This window comes from Erithacus rubecula (genome assembly GCF_903797595.1).
Source record: "Erithacus rubecula genome assembly, chromosome: 3".
Lineage (NCBI taxonomy): Eukaryota > Metazoa > Chordata > Aves > Passeriformes > Muscicapidae > Erithacus > Erithacus rubecula.
In genome coordinates, this window is record NC_136689.1 from 15,258,323 (window position 1) to 15,277,128 (window position 18,806).

Consider the following 18,806-nt stretch of genomic DNA (forward strand, 5'->3'; position numbering starts at 1 on the left):
GGACAACTCAAAAGCCAAGAGGAACATCTTGCTCAGTAGCTTCTAGTACAGCACTACTCAAGTGGAGGTGGAGGAGACGGGTCAAAAAAATTCCATGCAGTCTTTGTTTCTTCCTGCCATCCTCTTTCCAAGAGTGGTCTCTGGCAGTCGCATGAAGAAGGAAACATTTGCTTTGGACCTGTTCAGACAGCAGGCAGGAGACAAGCACAGTTTAAAAGAAAATCAACAACAAAGAAAGAAAGAAACCCAAACATCTCAAATGGGTTGTGACCTGGCACGTGCTGCCTTTCCTTCCTCTCTCCTTGCAATGCCACCCTCACACCATCAAAAGGTAGATGGTGACAGCTACAGGCAGCCAGGGGCTGGGCAGTGTTCCTGCCTGTGCAGAGGCTGGAGGGAGCAGGGCTCCCAGGACATGAGAAGGTGGAAGCAATTGTCCCCAGGGACTTCTGGTGCAGGCAAGGGATGCAGCAGCAGGAGGGAGTGAGGTCCTGCTCACACACAGAATGCAGAGGCTTTGGGGACACTTTGCACATGTCAGCTGGGGTCCTCTTATCTGCAAGTTGGAGGTATTCTGGCAAAATAAACAGCCAAACCAGTTTTTGTTCTGGAAAGCTGCAGGTTAGGATGCAGGGATTTGTAATAGGGCTGAGATGGAGGTGGGTGCACACTGAGGGTAGTTGCTGCAGAAAAGAAATACAGCTTTGCTGGCAACTTTTCTTCACTGATATTTCCTCAGTAATAAAGTCAGAACAGAGTAGCTGCCAACTGCATCCCCTGAAATTTGTCAGCTCTGTATATTCTAGGAGAGGCTGGAACCATGGGCGTTTCCAAATCACTGGTTAAAAGGCAGTAATGTCACAGTTATAGGCTATGTAGTCTTATTTTGGAACATACACCTGAATACAAGAGAGAACTGGCTGTTGGGAAACAAGGCAACTTCTTTCTTTCAGGTCCTGTAGGGGTTGGACTGAATGAACTTAAACGGAAGTTGCTAATCAGTGATACCCAGCACTACGGGGTGACAGTGCCACGTAAGTAAAAATGCACTTCTGTTCTCTAATGATATACTTGCATTATTGGCCTTTATTATTGTATTACCTTTAAGGCACTTTTCAAATTTGAGTCTCTAAATGCATGCTTGGCATCCAAATTACTTTTCTAATTTTTAAAAGTGCTGCTGCAGTTCTGTATTAAATAGCATTGATTAAACTGATAGAGCTTTTTGGCTCAGAGGCATTGCAGTACACTTTCAATACAAGTTTAGCATGATTGATATCAGTGAGGTTTAATAAATGAAACTGAGCTGAAGAACACCCTGGATTTGGCTCAAAAGCAGTGAAATGTACTCTGTTACCAATGCTTGCATTCAGCAAACTGGCCTTTATCTGTTAGGCTGAAAAATGAAGATTGATGATAAACAGTTTAATCCAGTGAATAAATTAATTAAATCCCTTTGATTAGCTTTAGAAGACTCTTTCTCCTCTCTCACCAAGTTGTGAGATTTTTATAAAATTGAGTAATATTGTGTTTTAATAACTTCTACAATACTTTATTGGGTTTTCTTTAATTTGGAGAAGGGATTCTTCAAAAATATGGCTCCAGCATTCTGAATTTGAGAGATTCTGTCACAGGTTTTTTGCAAATGCAGATATTCTGTGAATTGTATATGTATTAATGAATTTGCTGAGTAGAAAAATAAATGCATTTAGTTTAGCAAATAATTTCTTTTGCATATATTTGCTTATAAACTGGGTATTGAAAGCAACAACAAAAAAAAAAAGCTAGATGTTCCCAAAATATTTAACACATTGAAGTATATGCAATCATTTGCCCAAAAGTATTTCTCTAAAAGTTTCTCTAAAAGTATTCATCAAGCTGCCTTCTCTCTTTCCTCTTCCAAATTTGTGGTTATAAGTTAAAACAAACATGTAAAGGAATCCCTCTCCCTGAAATTCAGTAAGTCAGGACTTGGAGAGAGAACTGGGGTTCCTGTCTTGGAAATGTTCCCACTGTGTCAGCCTAAGAAGAAAAGTGATATATCAAATGGCATTTAAGATTGTGTTACTGCAAGCAGGTTTTGTTTGTCCATATGTGGTGAAGAATACATGATGCTGTAGTATTCAAGTTGTTTGAAATGGGATGTTTTAATGGGTTTGTTGATCATGAGTGACAGCCCCACAAATAAGTTTCATTTGTAAACAAAACCCTTATGCCTACTTGGGGGAAAGTAAGAAGTGCATATAATACAAGGCTACTGAAAGAAAACATAATTCTATTTCGATCACCAGACAAAGAAAAGCACTAAAACATAAAGTTCACACCCTATTTTTTTATTGCCAGGCTTCACCTACCATAGCTACAAGAGTTGTTAATGAACATAACATTTTATGAATCAGGATGGTGTGCTTTCTTTCCCTTTATGGTCGCATACGCTAATAAGTTTAACAAGAGGCAAGGCTGGGGTAATTGTTATGGACTGCTGTTCCTTTTATTATTCAGCTGTCCTCATTTTATTGGATTTTTCCACTAGTTAATAAAAAATGATAATCTGATACTTGTCCAATAGTTTTTTTCCTGCTTTTCCTGCATGCATTTAAAACTCAATCCTGTCATGTGCTTGTGTGCTGCCTACCAGACCCAGAGCTGCCTTATGTGCTTCAGAAGTGAGGAAAGTGCTATGCTTAGTATTGCACAAAGAGTTTGTGCTTTTCAGTTGTTCCTGAACTGGTTTGAATTATATTGTTTTGAGCATATTTTCCTTTTCTTTTTTTTTTTTTTTTACATGATGAAACTGCAGACACTACCCGTCCAAGGAGAAGCCAAGAAAGTGATGGTGTCGAATACATTTTCATTTCCAAGCACTTGTTTGAGACAGATGTACAGAATAACAAGTATGTTGAAGAGACTTTTAACTAGAACTGCAGTTAAAACAATGGTTTATTTTTAAATGGGGCTGTTTGTTATTTTAGATAATAAGTCAAAGTGGATATAAGTTGCAGTAATTTGAAGATGTGTTAAAATTACATTTTGTTATATAAGCAGCTGAGGAAAAACAGAGTGATAAAAAGCAGTATGTGCAAACACAACAGTTTCTAAGCTTATAAGTAGTTTCAGTACCTCGTCTCCTCAAGGAGACACTGAAATCACAGGTGTTTGGGATGGGGGAGCATTCTTTTAATAGAGCAACTTCTGTCATAGCAGTGAAGCATTGCAGCTCTAGGGAAGGGGGGCTGTGGAAGTGCTGCAGACGTGCCTGGGTCAATGTTTGCATAGTTCTGCTCTCTTTCAGGCCAGGCACTTCCTCTGCTTTTGAATTTAGAGATCTACAGTGAAGCCCCTGCCTGTACACCCTCCAGAAAGTAAAGTAAAATGAAGAGACAATGGTAGCATCATGCTCTCCAGCAGCCTGTAAAATTCTGTAGATTGAAATTCTGTCCCAGTTTCAGAGGGCAAAAGTGTATTAGACACAAAGCTGTGGGTTTTATTGAAACTTCAAACTGTGCTTTGCTTTTCTGGCAAATAGTGATTGTACTTTTATAGCAAATAACCAGCCGCCTTGGTTCCACCAGCACCGTCATCACTCCTCCTCTTCTGAGGCAGAGAATTTGGATATTCTGTAGTGTGCAATGAAATTTCAGTAGTTTCTATTGTTTAGCTTATCCACTGTTTTATTGCATTGCATTAGTTCAGAAAAAGAGGTGATGGAAAACATTAGTGGGCTGTTGGACTGCAGTGCTTTTTTCTCTTTAACTGTAATACAAGCAGGTGTTACTGATTTGAAAGCAGTAAAATAGAAGATTTCTTAAAATTGACATGCTGAAGTACTTGACAGCATTTCCTTTATAAAACACAGTAGAACTCTCATGTAAAGTAAAATATTTTTGCTCCTGAATTAAATCTTATAAAGCAAACTGGTAAGGGTTTTTTTTTTCTGGAGAAAATGGAATTTATTCCAGTTGTTTTTCACCTTCTGCCACAGGTTTATCGAGTATGGCGAGTATAAGAACAACTACTATGGTACAAGTTTAGACTCTGTTCGATCAGTTCTAGCTAAAAACAAAGTTTGTTTGCTGGATGTGCAACCTCATGTAAGTAAGCATGTCTTCTGAACTCTTGTACTTCCTCATATTACATTCTGGAATTCTGGGAAAAAAATATTTCTAAAAAGGTGTACTTTATCCCACACTGCATGACTGTTGAGTCTCAGCAAGGCTCTCTGAAAAGAGATAAATATACATCCAGTAAATAAGGGAATTTTAAGCCTGCAGCATAATACCAGATTTAATTACAGAATGCTCCTGTATTTCCATGTATGTTTCTGTTAGTTTGGGCAAAGAGATTGTCTCTGAAACTTTATCAATTTCAAAACAGTTTTGTGTTATCACTGCGTCCAGCAACTCTATCTCACATGTTTCACTAGACCGTTCACGCCAAGGTTTTTTCCATGCAGGGTGGACATGAATCAAGGAATGCACTAAATGTGATGTTGGCTGCATAATTATTAAGAATATTCCTCTCTAAACCAGTTTTCTTGCATTGACCTTGTCTTTCAACCCCGCTGAACAGCTCCAGTGGGAATTTTTTTGCTCCAAATAACCACGGCGCTTCTAGGAGCTGGACTAGTTTTTTTAAACCAAGCCAAAGCATCTCTTCTCCAAGGGTGGCCAGTGTATGGCTTCTGAACCCTGGCAGCTTGTGTGCAGCTCCTGCGGCAGTTTTGGATGTGGGGCTGTGCCCTGGGAGCAGGACAGTGGCTGCACTGGCAAAGGAGTGGCCAGGAAAGCCATAGCCTGTGCTGGGAGAGGAGGGGAGCTGATGAGACCATTGCCTGTCCCATACAGCCCTGTGTTCCTGCAAAGCACTAAGTTCTCTTGGGGACCCAATCTTGTGAACCATTCTGGGATCCCAAACTCCAACATGGGATTTTCCTGTGGACCCTGGCAGTGTGGAGAGGATAGAAAGCTTCTGACCATCCACCCTGTGCTGCAACTGAACCACAGACCTGCCTCTAACACCACACGTAGCTCACTTGGAAAAAAAGAACAGCAGAGAGTTGTGTGGTGGGCACATAGTACTGAAGAGAAAAATCATTGCCCTTTTGTGAACAAGTGTCACAGACACCTCTTTCTGCTAATTTTCATGGGTACAGAAAGATGTGGTTACATTCTTGCTAAAATGGGTTGAACTTTTCCTCCTCCCCTGAATACCTGCTGTTCCACTCCATCCTCTCGAAGCCAGGGGCACCAGTGTGCACAGCTCAAGCTTTGCCAGATCTCCTGGGGTTTACCAGCAGCCATGTGGAAATCAAGACCAGTGGTCGCCCTTGGAGAAAGGGTTTTTTTACCATTCTGAAAATTCTCTCTACATGAATCAATGCTGTCAGCAGAGCAGGATGCTTTAGAAATGCTTTATGGGTTTATTATGGTCAGTGGGGAGTTTCTTTTATTATTATTATTCATTGTGCAAAATAAACTAATTAATTAAAATCTTTCCTCTTCCCAGACAGTGAAACACTTGAGGACATATGAGTTTAAACCATTTGTTATATTTATAAAACCTCCATCACTTGACCGTTTGAGAGAAACCAGAAGAAATGCCAAGATTATTTCAAGTAAAGATGATAAGGGAACTGCAAAACCCTTTACAGTAAGTATAATTAGACATGGTAAAATATCAGAACCTGTTAAGAGTTTTGTAGTAGCAGTTTACCTTGAAAGTACAGGTGACCACTGGTTCTTATTGACAGCACTTGCCAGGGTTTACACGAGCATCTTGCTGTTTCTCAGCCTCTCTCAAATTACACATTTACTGTGGTGTTTTCATTGTTTAATATGCTCATGGATATTTGCAATTTTCATGCTCCTCTGACTTTATGTCATTAAAGAACCCCCACAGTGCAAACATATCTTTATGAGAGATAATGCTGTGAATTTCCTTTAAAAAATTTGCACCTGGGCTTTCTATTTCTATTCAAATAGAAGAATTTATTTGTTTTATCAACTGTATTAAGGGGTCTAAATTTAGAGGAAAAAGAACATATAAAGGACCAATTGATAAAATAAATAGTACTTTAATAAAAAGCCCATATTTGTGGATAAGAGAAAGAGAGGGGTTTTTAAATGTTGTAGGAATATGAACATTGCAAGAAAAAGAAGAGATATCTAAGCAAGGAACAAATGTTGGTTTTTGACAATAGTCAGAAAAAGTTTCAATTACCCAATATTAACATACTTGCTTCCTTGTAATATAGTGAAATAATATTTTAATTGAATCTATAGCAAAGTTGATCATCATTAGAGCTGTTTATCTGTATTTACAGTGTGTATCATTTTTCCGCATTCAGTGTTACTTAAGATTTTTTAGGTTTTGTTTCTAAGTGAGTCAGAGATACAGTTACAGATTGTATCTTTGTAGAATGTGCATTTGGAAAAGTTTGGAAATTGCATTCTGTAAGAAAATGTTGGTTTGTGGTATTTAAGAAGTAAGAGGAGTTTGTTCTTAAGAGCAATCTTCCAGCCATTGCTTTCTAAGGACAGGTTTCATCTCTCAAAGTAATTTTAAACAAATTACTAAGATTTGTTTCCCTCCCCAAACATGAGGAGAAATCTACTAAGACAAATCAAACAAGGCATAGACTGATGACTCCTACCAAGCTCTTGAAAGAGAAAGGGCTTTGCGGCAATTCATGGTGTGGTAATAGCAAGCTGAGATTAACATATTGAAACTTTAAATGTATCATCAAAGTAACATTTTCCACTGGTACTGCTAACAGAAAATGTCTCCTTAATTACTGTGCAGTGACTAATTGTGTCATTATAAAGAGAGAGATGAAATAATTGCCTGTTAAGCTGAGTCAACTCATCAGAGTACTCTCTGAAATCACTTGTAATGGTAATCTCTATTTTTTTTTAAATTAGAAGTCCAGTTTCCATCTCCTGATAAGAAATAAGCGATTAGATCATGTTTAATACAGGAGTTTATACAGTGTTGCTATGGACTGGCTGTGCACTGATCATTTTTGCACTGCTCTTATTAGGAAGAAGATTTTCACGAAATGATTAAGTCTGCCCATGTGATGGAGAGCCAGTATGGCCACCTTTTTGACAAGGTGATAGTCAACGATGACCTCGCTACAGCTTACAGTGAGCTTAAAACAACTTTTGACAGGTTGGAGACCGAGTCCTTCTGGGTTCCTGTCAGCTGGCTACACTCATAGTAACGTTTTAAGTAGCCAAAACCTCTGATGTTGTATCAGCATCTAAACCTTGGGCAGGTTAGGTTTTACTCCATGGTCATTTTCTTGGGAGGAGGGCTTTTAATTCTACTGAGCAGCAGGTATACTCTTCATGCACTTGGAGCTGGTCTTGTTTTCCTGTGTCTTCAATTCTGCTGCCACGGTTTGGGGCAGAACAGTCAGATTAAACCAGAGATTTACTGTGCTCCATAAAGTGAGCTAATATTAGTGTAGCAAACTGCCAAACACCTCTGTATCATCATCTGTGTTTCCAAGGTGAGTGTTTTTAACACAGAGTTTGCAGTAGATACAAATTGGTGCTAGAGATCAGCACTTCAGTGGTTTTAAGCATATTTCATGTTCCCATGAAAGAGCACATGAGCACTTGGAAGTTATTGACCTTTCAGTGCTTGAGAGAACTGAAACAGGCAAAAGTGACCAACATTTTTATGAGGAAGACACCACAGTTTTAATTATGTATTAATATGCTTTTACTTTTCTAGATATGAACCTTGTCTTACATGTACAGACTGATTTAAATATTCCTTTGCAATTACATAATCATGAAAAGAAAGATGTATTCAGTGGCTTAATAGTGAAACACTCAGCTGTGAGCATGCATGGATTGAAAATACTTTCATGCATGCTCTGTGGCACAACAAAGAAAAGTCATAGGAATAATTAAATAGGAAAAAATGTGAGTGTATATAAGTTCAAAGTGTCTGGGATTAAACTTCTGTAAAATCAGTGTCAAAATGATATGAATAGCAACAAAGTAGAGAATAATTTTTGCTTACTTTAAATTGATTTTAAATATTTTTGGCACACTTTAGAACAATTTTCCCATCAGAAATTTTCAAACAGTGAGGAAACCACGGACATCTGAGAAGCAGTTGAAAGAGATTAATTCTTTTTAATGTTGAGTTTGTAGTAATACTTTTCAGTGGTGTAATATGTATTTTGTCTCCACTCAAAAATAAATTAATGCTGTAGAGTTCACTGTAAAAAACATCCTTGTCACTGGTCAGGCAGTTGGAAACCTCATTTTAAGATTTGATGTCAGTGTAAGCAGATGTATATTAGAGGATGTATTTTTAATATAGATAATTTAGTATTTTTCTTTACTTGCTACTGATATGCAGGAAATAAGTACAGATGTAAAGACCAAGTAACACCTGTGTGTTGTGTTGTGAATATGTCTTATAAGTACAGAATGTGTATAGGAACTTGCTGACTTCAGATCATCCCATCTGTGGCATTCAAACAGGAAACCATTATTTCATGTTAATCTGTAAAGAGAATATAGCACTCTTGTTTAAAGAAAAAATTATTTAGTGAAACTTTATATATTTATGAAAGGGTTGAAAAGGGATGTTAAGTTTTTAAATTTCTTGTCAATGTGATCATTTATTAAAGAGATTACTAAGTCTGTAATTTGAAACAGTCTCTGTAAATGGAGCTCAACATTCCATGTAAATATTTTATTTCAGTTCAAATGCTGATAAAGCCATGAGGTTTTGCAGTTTTATTCTAAATGTGTATTTAATGTGTGGGCCATTGCATTTGGCTTAGAGTCTTATAAAACAAATGAAATGCAAGAAACAACAGCAAAATCTCCAGGAGTCTGGAAATGTTTATGCAAGTTACAGATGTACTGAGTCCCAGTATGGATGCATGCTCTGCTTGAACAGTTCTACTGTAACTTCTGTCAAATTTCACCATTTTCCTGGTGGACTTAAACTTTTTTTGTAACACAAATAGGAATTTGTTGATTAAATTAATTGCATAGAGATTATCTGAGTTGAGAAAACATTTTCTATTTTTTTTAAATTACTGAAAGTCAGACTATTTTTCAGGGGATATGGAATTCAGCGGGTCAGTTTGCCTCTGCCTGCGAGATGCCAAGTGCCATCACCATCTCTTGAAATGGAGAGGACACTCAGCATCTCTCAGGATCTGGCCATTTTCAACAGGAGGGTCTTTAGTCCTCACTAAAACACTACTGACATTGCTTCTAACCCGGGCTGTCTTGGAACACTGGGGTACAGTCATGCTTGCATAAGGGACCTGCTTTTCTCTTTGTGAAGTAGATGCTAGAATAATCTGCAAACTCCCTGGTAGAGACAGTTCTGGCTGTGCTGCAGGCTGTTTTTGCTGTCTTTTTGAAATTAATTGAATTCCCATTCCTGGTCGGTGTGGTCTGGGAGGATCTGTGCACAGCTCAGCTGTCCTGGGCAGCAGTAAGCAGGTGGTGCTCTGCAGCATTCCCAGAGACACTGACCCTCTGATCCGCGGCACATCCTGGCACGAGTCTCCCAGACCGATGGCTGCCTGCCCCGTCTCTGAGCCAGGACCTAATTCCTGAATAGTAACACCTGCATAAGAAAGAGAATCTCAAAAACATAGATCCAACCAGCAGAGTAAAACGTGCACAGTCTTTGAGGAGTCAGAAATGTTTTCAATTACATAACTAAGTGCTCTTTAAAAATCAACATTATTGCATTATTTAGCTTCAAAAGCTAAAAATCAAAGCTCTCCATGAGGCAGGCAGAGATGACAGTAGGTGTAGGCAGAAAAAATGTCTTAAGTCAAACAGTTTCAACAGGACAGGAGCCTGCTTATCATGCTGGTTGCTGAGTCTGTGTGCTGAACTGTTCTAGGATACTAAGGGGAACAGGGGGGTGGATTGTTCCTGTGACTCCTAAGAATTTGGAAACGAAGACAACTAAACATGTTTCCAATATTCCACATATTCAAGTTGTGCTGTGTGAGTTTTTAGAGAAATGTATGTTTTGACAGTCAAGTCCAGATGTTTTTATTGTGTTCTAGCTGTTTGCTGTAGTCAAACAAAGGGTAGTATTTTTTAATATTGTACCAAGATCTATACTTGAATTCACCATCAGGTCCTTGGTTGATGTCTTACCTGAAATCTGATCTTACCTTCTTATGCAAAACAATAAATTATTATATACCACCAAAGGTGTTTTTTTCTTTGTTTTATATTGCACCATAACACATCATAGACTCTTAGAATGGTTTGTGTGGGAAGGGAACTTAAAGGTCATCTTGTTCCAGCACCCCTGGCATTGTCAGGAACACTTTTCATTCTGAGTCCTATCCCCCTTGAACACTGCCAGGAATGGGGCATCCACAGCATCTCTGGACAACCTTTTTCAATGTCTTACCTCCCTCACAGTAATGAATTTCTTCCTAATATCTAATCTAAACCTACCATCCTTCAGCTTAAAGCCATTCCCCCTTGTTCTATTGCTACACTGACTTGAAAAAAGTCCCTCTTCAGTTCTCTTGTAGCCCTGTTAGATACTGGAAGGTGCTATAAGGTCTCCTCAGAGCCTTCTCCAGGATGAACAAAATTACTTTTAAAGGTAAAATGCCTAAGTAATAGATTATTTCATGGGACTGTCTATTAACTTTAATGCTCCAATTATCTTAAATGGAAAAACAAAGCATCCTAGAACAAGGATAACAGTTCTTAATATTTCATTTTTGTTGCCAAACTCTTTTTCAGAACTGATGTTTATCCTTTCCTGTAGCCCACCCCATTATATAAACCATTTTCTTTCTGAGGGGAAAAGCTTACATCAGTGGATGAAACTGAAATATCAGCTCGTCTGGGCTTGCAAAGTCTCGGAGCGTTATCCGAGTTGTTGACTCGGAGTGTTTCACCAGACACATAAACTTCTGGGCCACACACAAGTCCCATGGGAGGTTGTGCTCGTTTGTAGGAGTCAAAAAAAGTAATGCTTGAACTCAGTTACTGTTTTTGCATTGTGTTATGCCTTTTCCAGGAAAAAAATGTAGCCTAACACATACTAGGATTAGAGAGAAGACTGAATTTGAATCTGCATTTCCCACATGTACTTCAGTTCAGGATTCTACTGTGTGAGAATCTTTTCTTTGGTAAAGCTCGTATTTAGTTTTTGTGAGACTGTTTCATGGATGAATAGTTTTTTCAGAGATTTGAAGTTAAACTTATAATCTAGTCTATTTTTGCTACTGCTCTCTACAGTAATTTCCCCACAGGATTAAGAGTTTTTTGTGTATCAGTGCGTGAAGTCATTCGTACTTGAAATTTGCCCAGGATCTTTCTGCTCTCAGAGTCATTAAGTATTTATCATATATTACCATGATTAAAGTATGATAGCAAGCATTCAACAGAAAAATGTCTGAACACAAAATTAAGGGGAGACGTTGGTGTATTTGTTGTTTAAGAATTCTGGTGCTAGATAACAGTTAAAGCTTTCAGCAGAAAAACACACCAAAACATTTGGAAACAGTTAAAGTCTGGTCTTAAAGTTTGTCTTATGTTAAATGGCAGTACAAATGAGAGAATTCAGAGTTCTAGACAGCTGGAGACTTTTCCCCTCTTGATATCTGTGTCTGAAATACAAGTTGGATGTTTGGAAGACTCTGTGGAATGATTTTACATCTCTATAATAAAATACTATGGTATTTTCTGTAGCTGAAATCCAACATTTGAACAAAGAGGGTAAATCTCTGTGATTTTTGAGACTTTGTTTTGCTTTTGTTTCACTTGTATACTTATGTCTGTATAAAGAAATTTTTAAGGACTCAGTGGCAGAAGCTGCCAGCTACACATTTCAATATGTGGCGAAAAATATCCTCAGAATTTCCAAGAGGGTTCTAATGGCTCAAACAGTATCTGAGAACTTGTTGATAAGAAATAGAGAAAACTAGGTCACAATTCCTTTTGTAATTAGATCTCTTTTCAGTAGCTATATTAATATTCAGAACTTGAATATGCTAAAAAAACCCAGAAGGCATCCATTATTTTTTAAGTGAAATTTAGATTTCTGTTTTAACAAAGATATTACATTACAAGCTTCTGTAGGATTATACCCAAGCTCATAAAAGCTTTGGGTATATGTTTTAAAGGGAGGGTCTTTGTGTATGGCAGAGATGAACTAAGAATGTTACAAATGCAAGTACTACCCTGAAAATGCATTTTCAGACAGGAGGTCAGAGACCTGGCTGCAAATGTGATGCAGTTACTGTTTCTTCCTTGGTAAATAAAAATAAGCACCAGTAAATCTTCATTAGTAAATAAAGCTAAAATTGTTCAGATTATGGAGCTGAAATGTAGTATTCAGAAGGAGCACTCCAGATCCTGGTGATATTGGCCAAGATGCTGCTCTACTTTCTTTTAATTTCATTAACTTTTGCAACAAGAGTACAGTGATCGCAGCTCTAACTCAAGATTACCAAACTGTGTTTAATCATTGGCAATTTCATTCTTTGTTTTCATCTTTACCCTTGTACAGTTTTAATTTAGTAATTCAGTCACATGAGGAGAAAAGGAACAATTAACTGATCTTGAAAAACAGACATCAAAAATTTGATACAAGGACGTCTTTTACCTCCTTCCCAATGGACACAGGGGTGGTATGTTCCTGCAACAGAAGTGAAGAGCTAGTGTTTTTTCCAGATGGAGAGCACCTGAACACTGTTTTGTCCCATGAAACCAAAATTGCTCTGAGAGGTCCCTGTGGCCTGTTTGATGCATGAGAGCAGCGTGTGGTAAAAAAGATCAGGAGCAATTGTAAATTTTATGCAGCCAGTGTTGGCTTCAGGGGTTTTTGTTTAAGGCAATGCCCAGTGGCAGCAGTTCTCCTTGTTCTCTGTGTGACCTCTGGACATTTCCTGGTTTGTCCTCTCCCTTTTTCAGATTTCCATTAGTGGCTTGTTTTTAAGCAACAACAGTGCCTTAAAATTGGTCTTAACCTGTCGGTGGGAGTAGTCATGCTTCATGATCAAGGCTGGCATTCATGGTGGGGCAGTTACCCAGATGTGAGCATGGGGTGAGACCACTCCACTGAGATCTGCATGCCCTGTATGGTTTACACTTCCACTAAACGGACTTTGATGCAACTTCTGGAGCCCCACCCTGAAAAACAGGCTGGCCTACATGAGGCAACAAATGAACATGGAACGAAGACGCAGTCCCAGGTTCAAAGGAGCTCACTGAAAGAAGTGGGAGAGATGGCAGAGCAGTGGAAAGGTGCAAGGAGATGCACTGTGCACAGCTCTTCCTACCAGCTGGCACAGGGGCAGTGCTGGCCTAAGGGGGCTGTCAGATCTAGGATTCAGCATCTCACAGGAGGATCAGCTGTTGGAGCTCCCTGGCAGAGCTTCAGCCCATGCTGGGCAGTGCCCAGGCACAGCTGAGGGCTCGCAGGAGCCTGTCCCTGGCAGCCATGCAGCCAGCTTGACTGCAGGAGGGAATCAGCTCTGTGTATGAGCTGTGCTCTGCCTCCTTCCTGCCGAGACAGAAGCAGGGCTGGTCTTGGCCCATTTCCCTGCCTGGTGCCAATGGAGGCAGGAATGATCCAAGTCCTGTGTGCAGTACTAGCCACTGCTGACTGTAAGGCACTAAAGGAGTTTTCTTGTTTGGTTGTGTTTTTTTCATTGTTGTTGAAAACTGGCTTGAAAGCTTTGTTATTATTGGTGCTCTCTGGACAGTATGAAAGAGCAGCCTCACTTATTGGCCCTGCTGGGTTATTATTCCAGATGTTTTTCTTTACACAGCTGTTAAGCAAGAAGTAGAATCAAAACCAAAGATTGATTTGAACCATTGTTTTGTCAAAAGCCAGAACTGAACCTGAATTATTGTTTTCTCTTGAAAACATTGAATTTAGATCATCATTGGCCACAGCTGGATTCAACCCCAGCTCCAACCACACTGAAAAAACCACAGAGCCTGACCACACTTTTGAGTAGGTGCGAATTTGAAGGCCAAGAGCCTGCATCTTGTCATGAGGGCAGCTGATGTTACCTTCAGGCCAACAGCGGCTTTTACTGAGCATGTGTGTACATGTACATATTGTTATGTGTTTATCAAGTGCTTTAGTGCACACCAGTTTATTTTAATGAAAAATGCAGGTTTATATTGCATAATTGGAAGATTAAGGGCAGTCTAAAGAAAGAAGTCTACTTGTAGAATACCAAAGTTTTAGCAAATAGATGTATAGTTTTACTCCAGCAGGACCCACACATCTCAGGAAACTTAGAATTTTACATTTCATATCTACTGGTTTGCCCCTATTTTCTGAAAGTCTGAAGAGCCTGATTGAATGCAGACTACAAACTTGTTCACTGCAAACCTAGTTAAACATGAAATCTTGTGGGATTAGCTTAATTGTTCCTTAAATAAAAAAGCTACTTTGTACACAGACTACAATTTTATGCTTGCCAGATAAAGAAATGTGAACCTGTCCAGAGACACAGGAATTTGTCTGTGTAGGAGTATCACTGGGCCAACTGTCTTGCCTTTTATGCGATACTGTGGTGTAAAACATCACTCCACTGGTTTCATTTTGCAGAAAATAGTCTCTGTGGTGGTACCCTGTGGGAACTGGAGTATCATATTCTATTTTCCCTTCAGAAAGCCAGCTCTATTCTACCCTGCTCCTGACACCGCGCTCTCGGCCAGCGCGTGGGCTCGGGGGATGCTGCAGCACGGCAGGGGAGCTGCAGGGAAGCTGCTCCAAGCAAAGCAGGAGGTGCCACTCTGCCATGGGAGAGGCTGCCATAGGTAACACCACGGTAGTTGAAATGAGGGATGGTATCCCTGATAAAATTACACCATAACTAAGTAAATGAGGAAAATATTTTATTATTCCGTTTTTAATTTTAAGAGGATTATGTGACACTTCTGATTATCAGACATTATTACTCTGACTGCAAAGTCTTCTGTTTTTCTTTGGCTTCCCTACTTCCTCCTTGAAAGCGAGGGTTGATGTAATTAAAGACTTTATTTGTTATATAAATGTAACCATAAAACATGTGGAGTTCCTATCTTCCAAAACTACCAGACCAAGCAAATAAAGACAAAATTTCTGCAAGTGTTCTCAAGTGACCTATTCTGTTTAATCTCGTTTCCTTTCTTCCTAACCAGTCTTCTCAAAAAGCCTCTCCATGTCAGGGGCCAATAGTTTAACAAAGGCAATGTGAAGCAGAAAGGAGAGGCTGGCCAGGAACCGCTGGAAGGGAGAAGCTGGGACACTGCTGAACACCAACAAGTCTCCAAGTCTGCACAAAAATGAGCAACCTGTGGGTGAAAACAGCGTGGGAAGATGATGTGAGCAGCAAGGTGTCGTTCACTCCCTCTTCACTACAAGAAGGAGCCATCACCACCCTGGGCCGTTCACTTACCCGCATTTAGCAGGGAGCAGTTGCATTGCCCTGTGTCAGGTAACACATTCCAGTGTGTGGTTCTTGACTACCTCATGGCAGACTCTGCATGTGCTTCCCCTACACAGTGTCACTGAATGTAGCTCTTGATATTGTGGTGTCCAGAAATCATCTTGTGAAAGAGGTATTAAAACCTGCCTGCACCTGAGAGTCTGTTCGTGCCAATTCAGGTGTGTCTGTGTATCACTGACATGGTGGTTGCACTTTTAATCCTGAGCCTCCTTCACGTTCACCTACTTTGAGAGTGGTGGTGGCTGGTGTTACCTCTGCTGCCAGTAGCAGAATATGGTGCATTTATACAATTAGGTGTTTGTTATTGTCTCTGCAACCACATTTAAGTACCCCCAGTGAGACATTCATGCTCAGGTTTTCTGCAGAACTCCTGGGACACTCTCAGCTACGCTAATTTGTCTGTCACAAAGTTAAGTGGAAGACACAAGAGGCCAGATTCTCTGTAAATCTGAGCAAGCTCTGCAGGGAGCCAGTGCTACTGCTCTGCTCCCCACTCAGCTCCACTTACAGCAGCGGTTACTTGGCTTGGAGTCATGAGCATCATGTAAAATCCTTATGGATCCTCATGGTTCCAGTGCTCAGGATTGATGATTCTTTCTTCTCTTTTAGCATCTTGTGAATAACTTAGAATTTTTTCATGCTAATGCAACTCCCTCTCTTCCTGGTAAATTGCCTCATTTTGTGCTATTGGAAAGTGCTTAGGCTAGATTGCTTCACTGTGAGTACCTAATGGCTGCTGCTGCTTTCTCTATCATGTGCTAGGGACGAGGGTGAAATATCAACAGAGAGCTGACACCACTTCAATCCCTAGAGGAGGGATAGTAGGAACTCCTCCTGTAGTTAGCCTCAAATGACTTTCATCTGTACCACTCGAACACACAGGATTGATCCTGCAGTTTAACAGCATGGCACAGATGAGACGGCAGTGGATGAATACAATAAACATGAAGTGCTAGTGAAGTTAGAAAAGTTTCATTTTTATTTTAACTGTATCAGCATTTTACCTCTTGTCTTTCCATGCCTGGGAAATCAGGAATGCCTTTGGTCTCAAGACCTTGTAATCTAATGCCAGGTCTTGCTGACTTTTACAGTTGAACCTTAGTGCCTCGTTTCATGTGTGGTCCCTTTGACTTCTGTAACACTCCTTACAATGGGGTTGGCAGCTCTTACCCTGGAACCAAGCTGATTACTTCTCTGGACTCAGGGTCTGGCTTTGAGATAAGACACAATCAGGAAAGATGATAAATATTTCAGCAAGTAATCAAATGTGTGAGAGCTGTCTGGTTATTATCTTTGGATTAATATCTGAGAGCAAACTTCAATGCAAATGCATTAGGGTCCCATCTAGCGTGGTAGTAAATATGCGTGGCTGATAAATCTATTGACTCTTTGTCTAAATTATTTAATGGAAATTGTAGGACTGCATTTGATGGCCCTGCCCTTTGCTGCTCATCTGTCCTTTCAGTGTTTCATTTCTTTTACACCTACAGTGTGGTCATGATAAATCTTCTACACGCTTTTAAATAATTTCCCAAGTGCTCTCAAAATGGATGCAGCAATTCATTGCTGTCACTTTAGGCAATCATTACTGAAATCTACAAAACAGTGTTTTGGAATAATTAACCTTAGTTAACCTTAAGCCTTGAAAGATTTTCTAGTGTTGCTCAGTACCTGTAAGCTGTCAGTTGTACGTTTGTACATTCGGAGCTGTCACAAATTCTCTATCCCTGTTGAATGAGCTCTGTCTGCTTTACTGATTTCAGCTCATGCAGACACAGCACTGTACAGCTCAACTTGTAAATGGTGTATCTTGGGGGTTTTTGTTATTGTATTTCTGTGTAATACTTTCCAAACTCTACTTTATTGTATTTTGCAGTTGAAAAACCACCTGGATATTCCTTTTCTTTTCTTCTTTCTTTTTTTTTTTTTTTTTTTTTTTTTTTTTTTTACTATCTCTAAGCCCTTAGTCTTGCATGTTTTTATAATGTGTAAGACAGACTCAGAGGCTTCAGAAGAGTTGTGCAGCTGGCAGCTTTTTGATGATTTCACTTCACAATTCTTTGGAAATAAATGTGGGTACTAATGAGAACAATGAGTAAAATGTCAGCTGTATAAAATATAAGTGATCTGTTCTAGAAAAATACAAATGCTTCTGTCAGTTCAATTACATCTGTACATCGTTCTACTTTAGCAGAGTTAAAAAAGTAAAGCCTGATGGATGTATGGTAAGGACACAATGTTTTGATCCAAGGAAAAATCATAAATCCATTATACTAGAACTTCCAGTGAATTTTTTAAAAACTGGGATATATGTCCTGGTGTCCTTTGAACCCTGTGAGGTGATTAAAGGGAATGCTATTAAGCTGAAGTGGCAGTACTGACATACATGGGATAAATGCATGGGATGGGGATTTAAAGAAGAGGAACAGCAAGTTCACTGGAATGGCAAGACTGCCATGCATAGGAAATAAGAGAAATTAACATTTACAACTTTCTTCAAGTGAGAAAACTAGTTGTGGGGAATATCTTTAAATATCTTCTTTCACAGGAGTAAGATCTTATTTATTTATCTCAAGTAAAATATTCACTGCTCTGCTGGAGGAAATATGAGAACCACAATGAGTTGAAGCAGTTACAGTCAGCATCTAAGGTCTTCATGAAGCAGTGAAATACTGAGTGCTAGAAGGGGATAATCAGTTTTATACATTTTTCAATTAATACAAAATGCTACTTTCCCACTTTCACTGTACCTGGGTTTTAGAATGTCAGGAAAGTATTTGACATTTACAAGAGACTGCAAACACTAATACAAATAATTTTTATCCATTTATGTGTTTTAACCATCACGCTGAGTGAATTGTTGGCTCTGTGCAATTAGTCTCTGTGCTTCTTGACAAAATAACCACAGATTTTCACACATTCTATTAATAATGCAAGGTGGAAGCTCTGGTCTCCAAGTCTGCTATTTTGCTTCTAGAAAAACATTTAATTTCTTACAAGCCCGATATAAATAAGTCAGCTGACAAGTATCCCAAAAGAAGAGAATATGCTTGGAATAGCAAGATTTAAACTGACATATTTTTTGGAAAAAAAAAATTTAAAAAAGGAAAAATAAAGTTTTATAAGCTGTATTTGTCAGAAAAATTAAAAATAAAAGCCTTTGTCATATATGGCAAGTGAGGCCAGGTTGAGTCATGGTTGATGTCACTTGCAAGAATACTTTAAGCTTAGAAAATGACATCAGAATCATCAGAATTTGATGAGATTTCGAGTGGTTCCTGAAGCCAGGGTGCTGGGGATTCAGGAAGATACTTTGTGGATGATA

General features: G+C 39.2%; 1 protein-coding gene across 2 annotated transcripts in view; it reads left to right on the top strand.

The window, feature by feature from the left end:
* Positions 1-10,216, top strand: part of MPP7 (MAGUK p55 scaffold protein 7) — a 145,938-nt gene extending 135,722 nt beyond the window's left edge. For both annotated transcript variants that reach the window (XM_079299632.1, XM_079299633.1), the window contains 5 exons: positions 954-1,034; positions 2,801-2,894; positions 3,983-4,091; positions 5,506-5,649; positions 7,040-10,216. In XM_079299632.1, the coding sequence (XP_079155758.1) occupies positions 954-1,034; positions 2,801-2,894; positions 3,983-4,091; positions 5,506-5,649; positions 7,040-7,219 (608 nt within the window). In that variant the 3' untranslated portion in view covers positions 7,220-10,216. The remainder of the gene's footprint in view (positions 1-953; positions 1,035-2,800; positions 2,895-3,982; positions 4,092-5,505; positions 5,650-7,039) is intronic.
* The last annotated feature ends 8,590 nt before the right edge of the window (positions 10,217-18,806 follow it).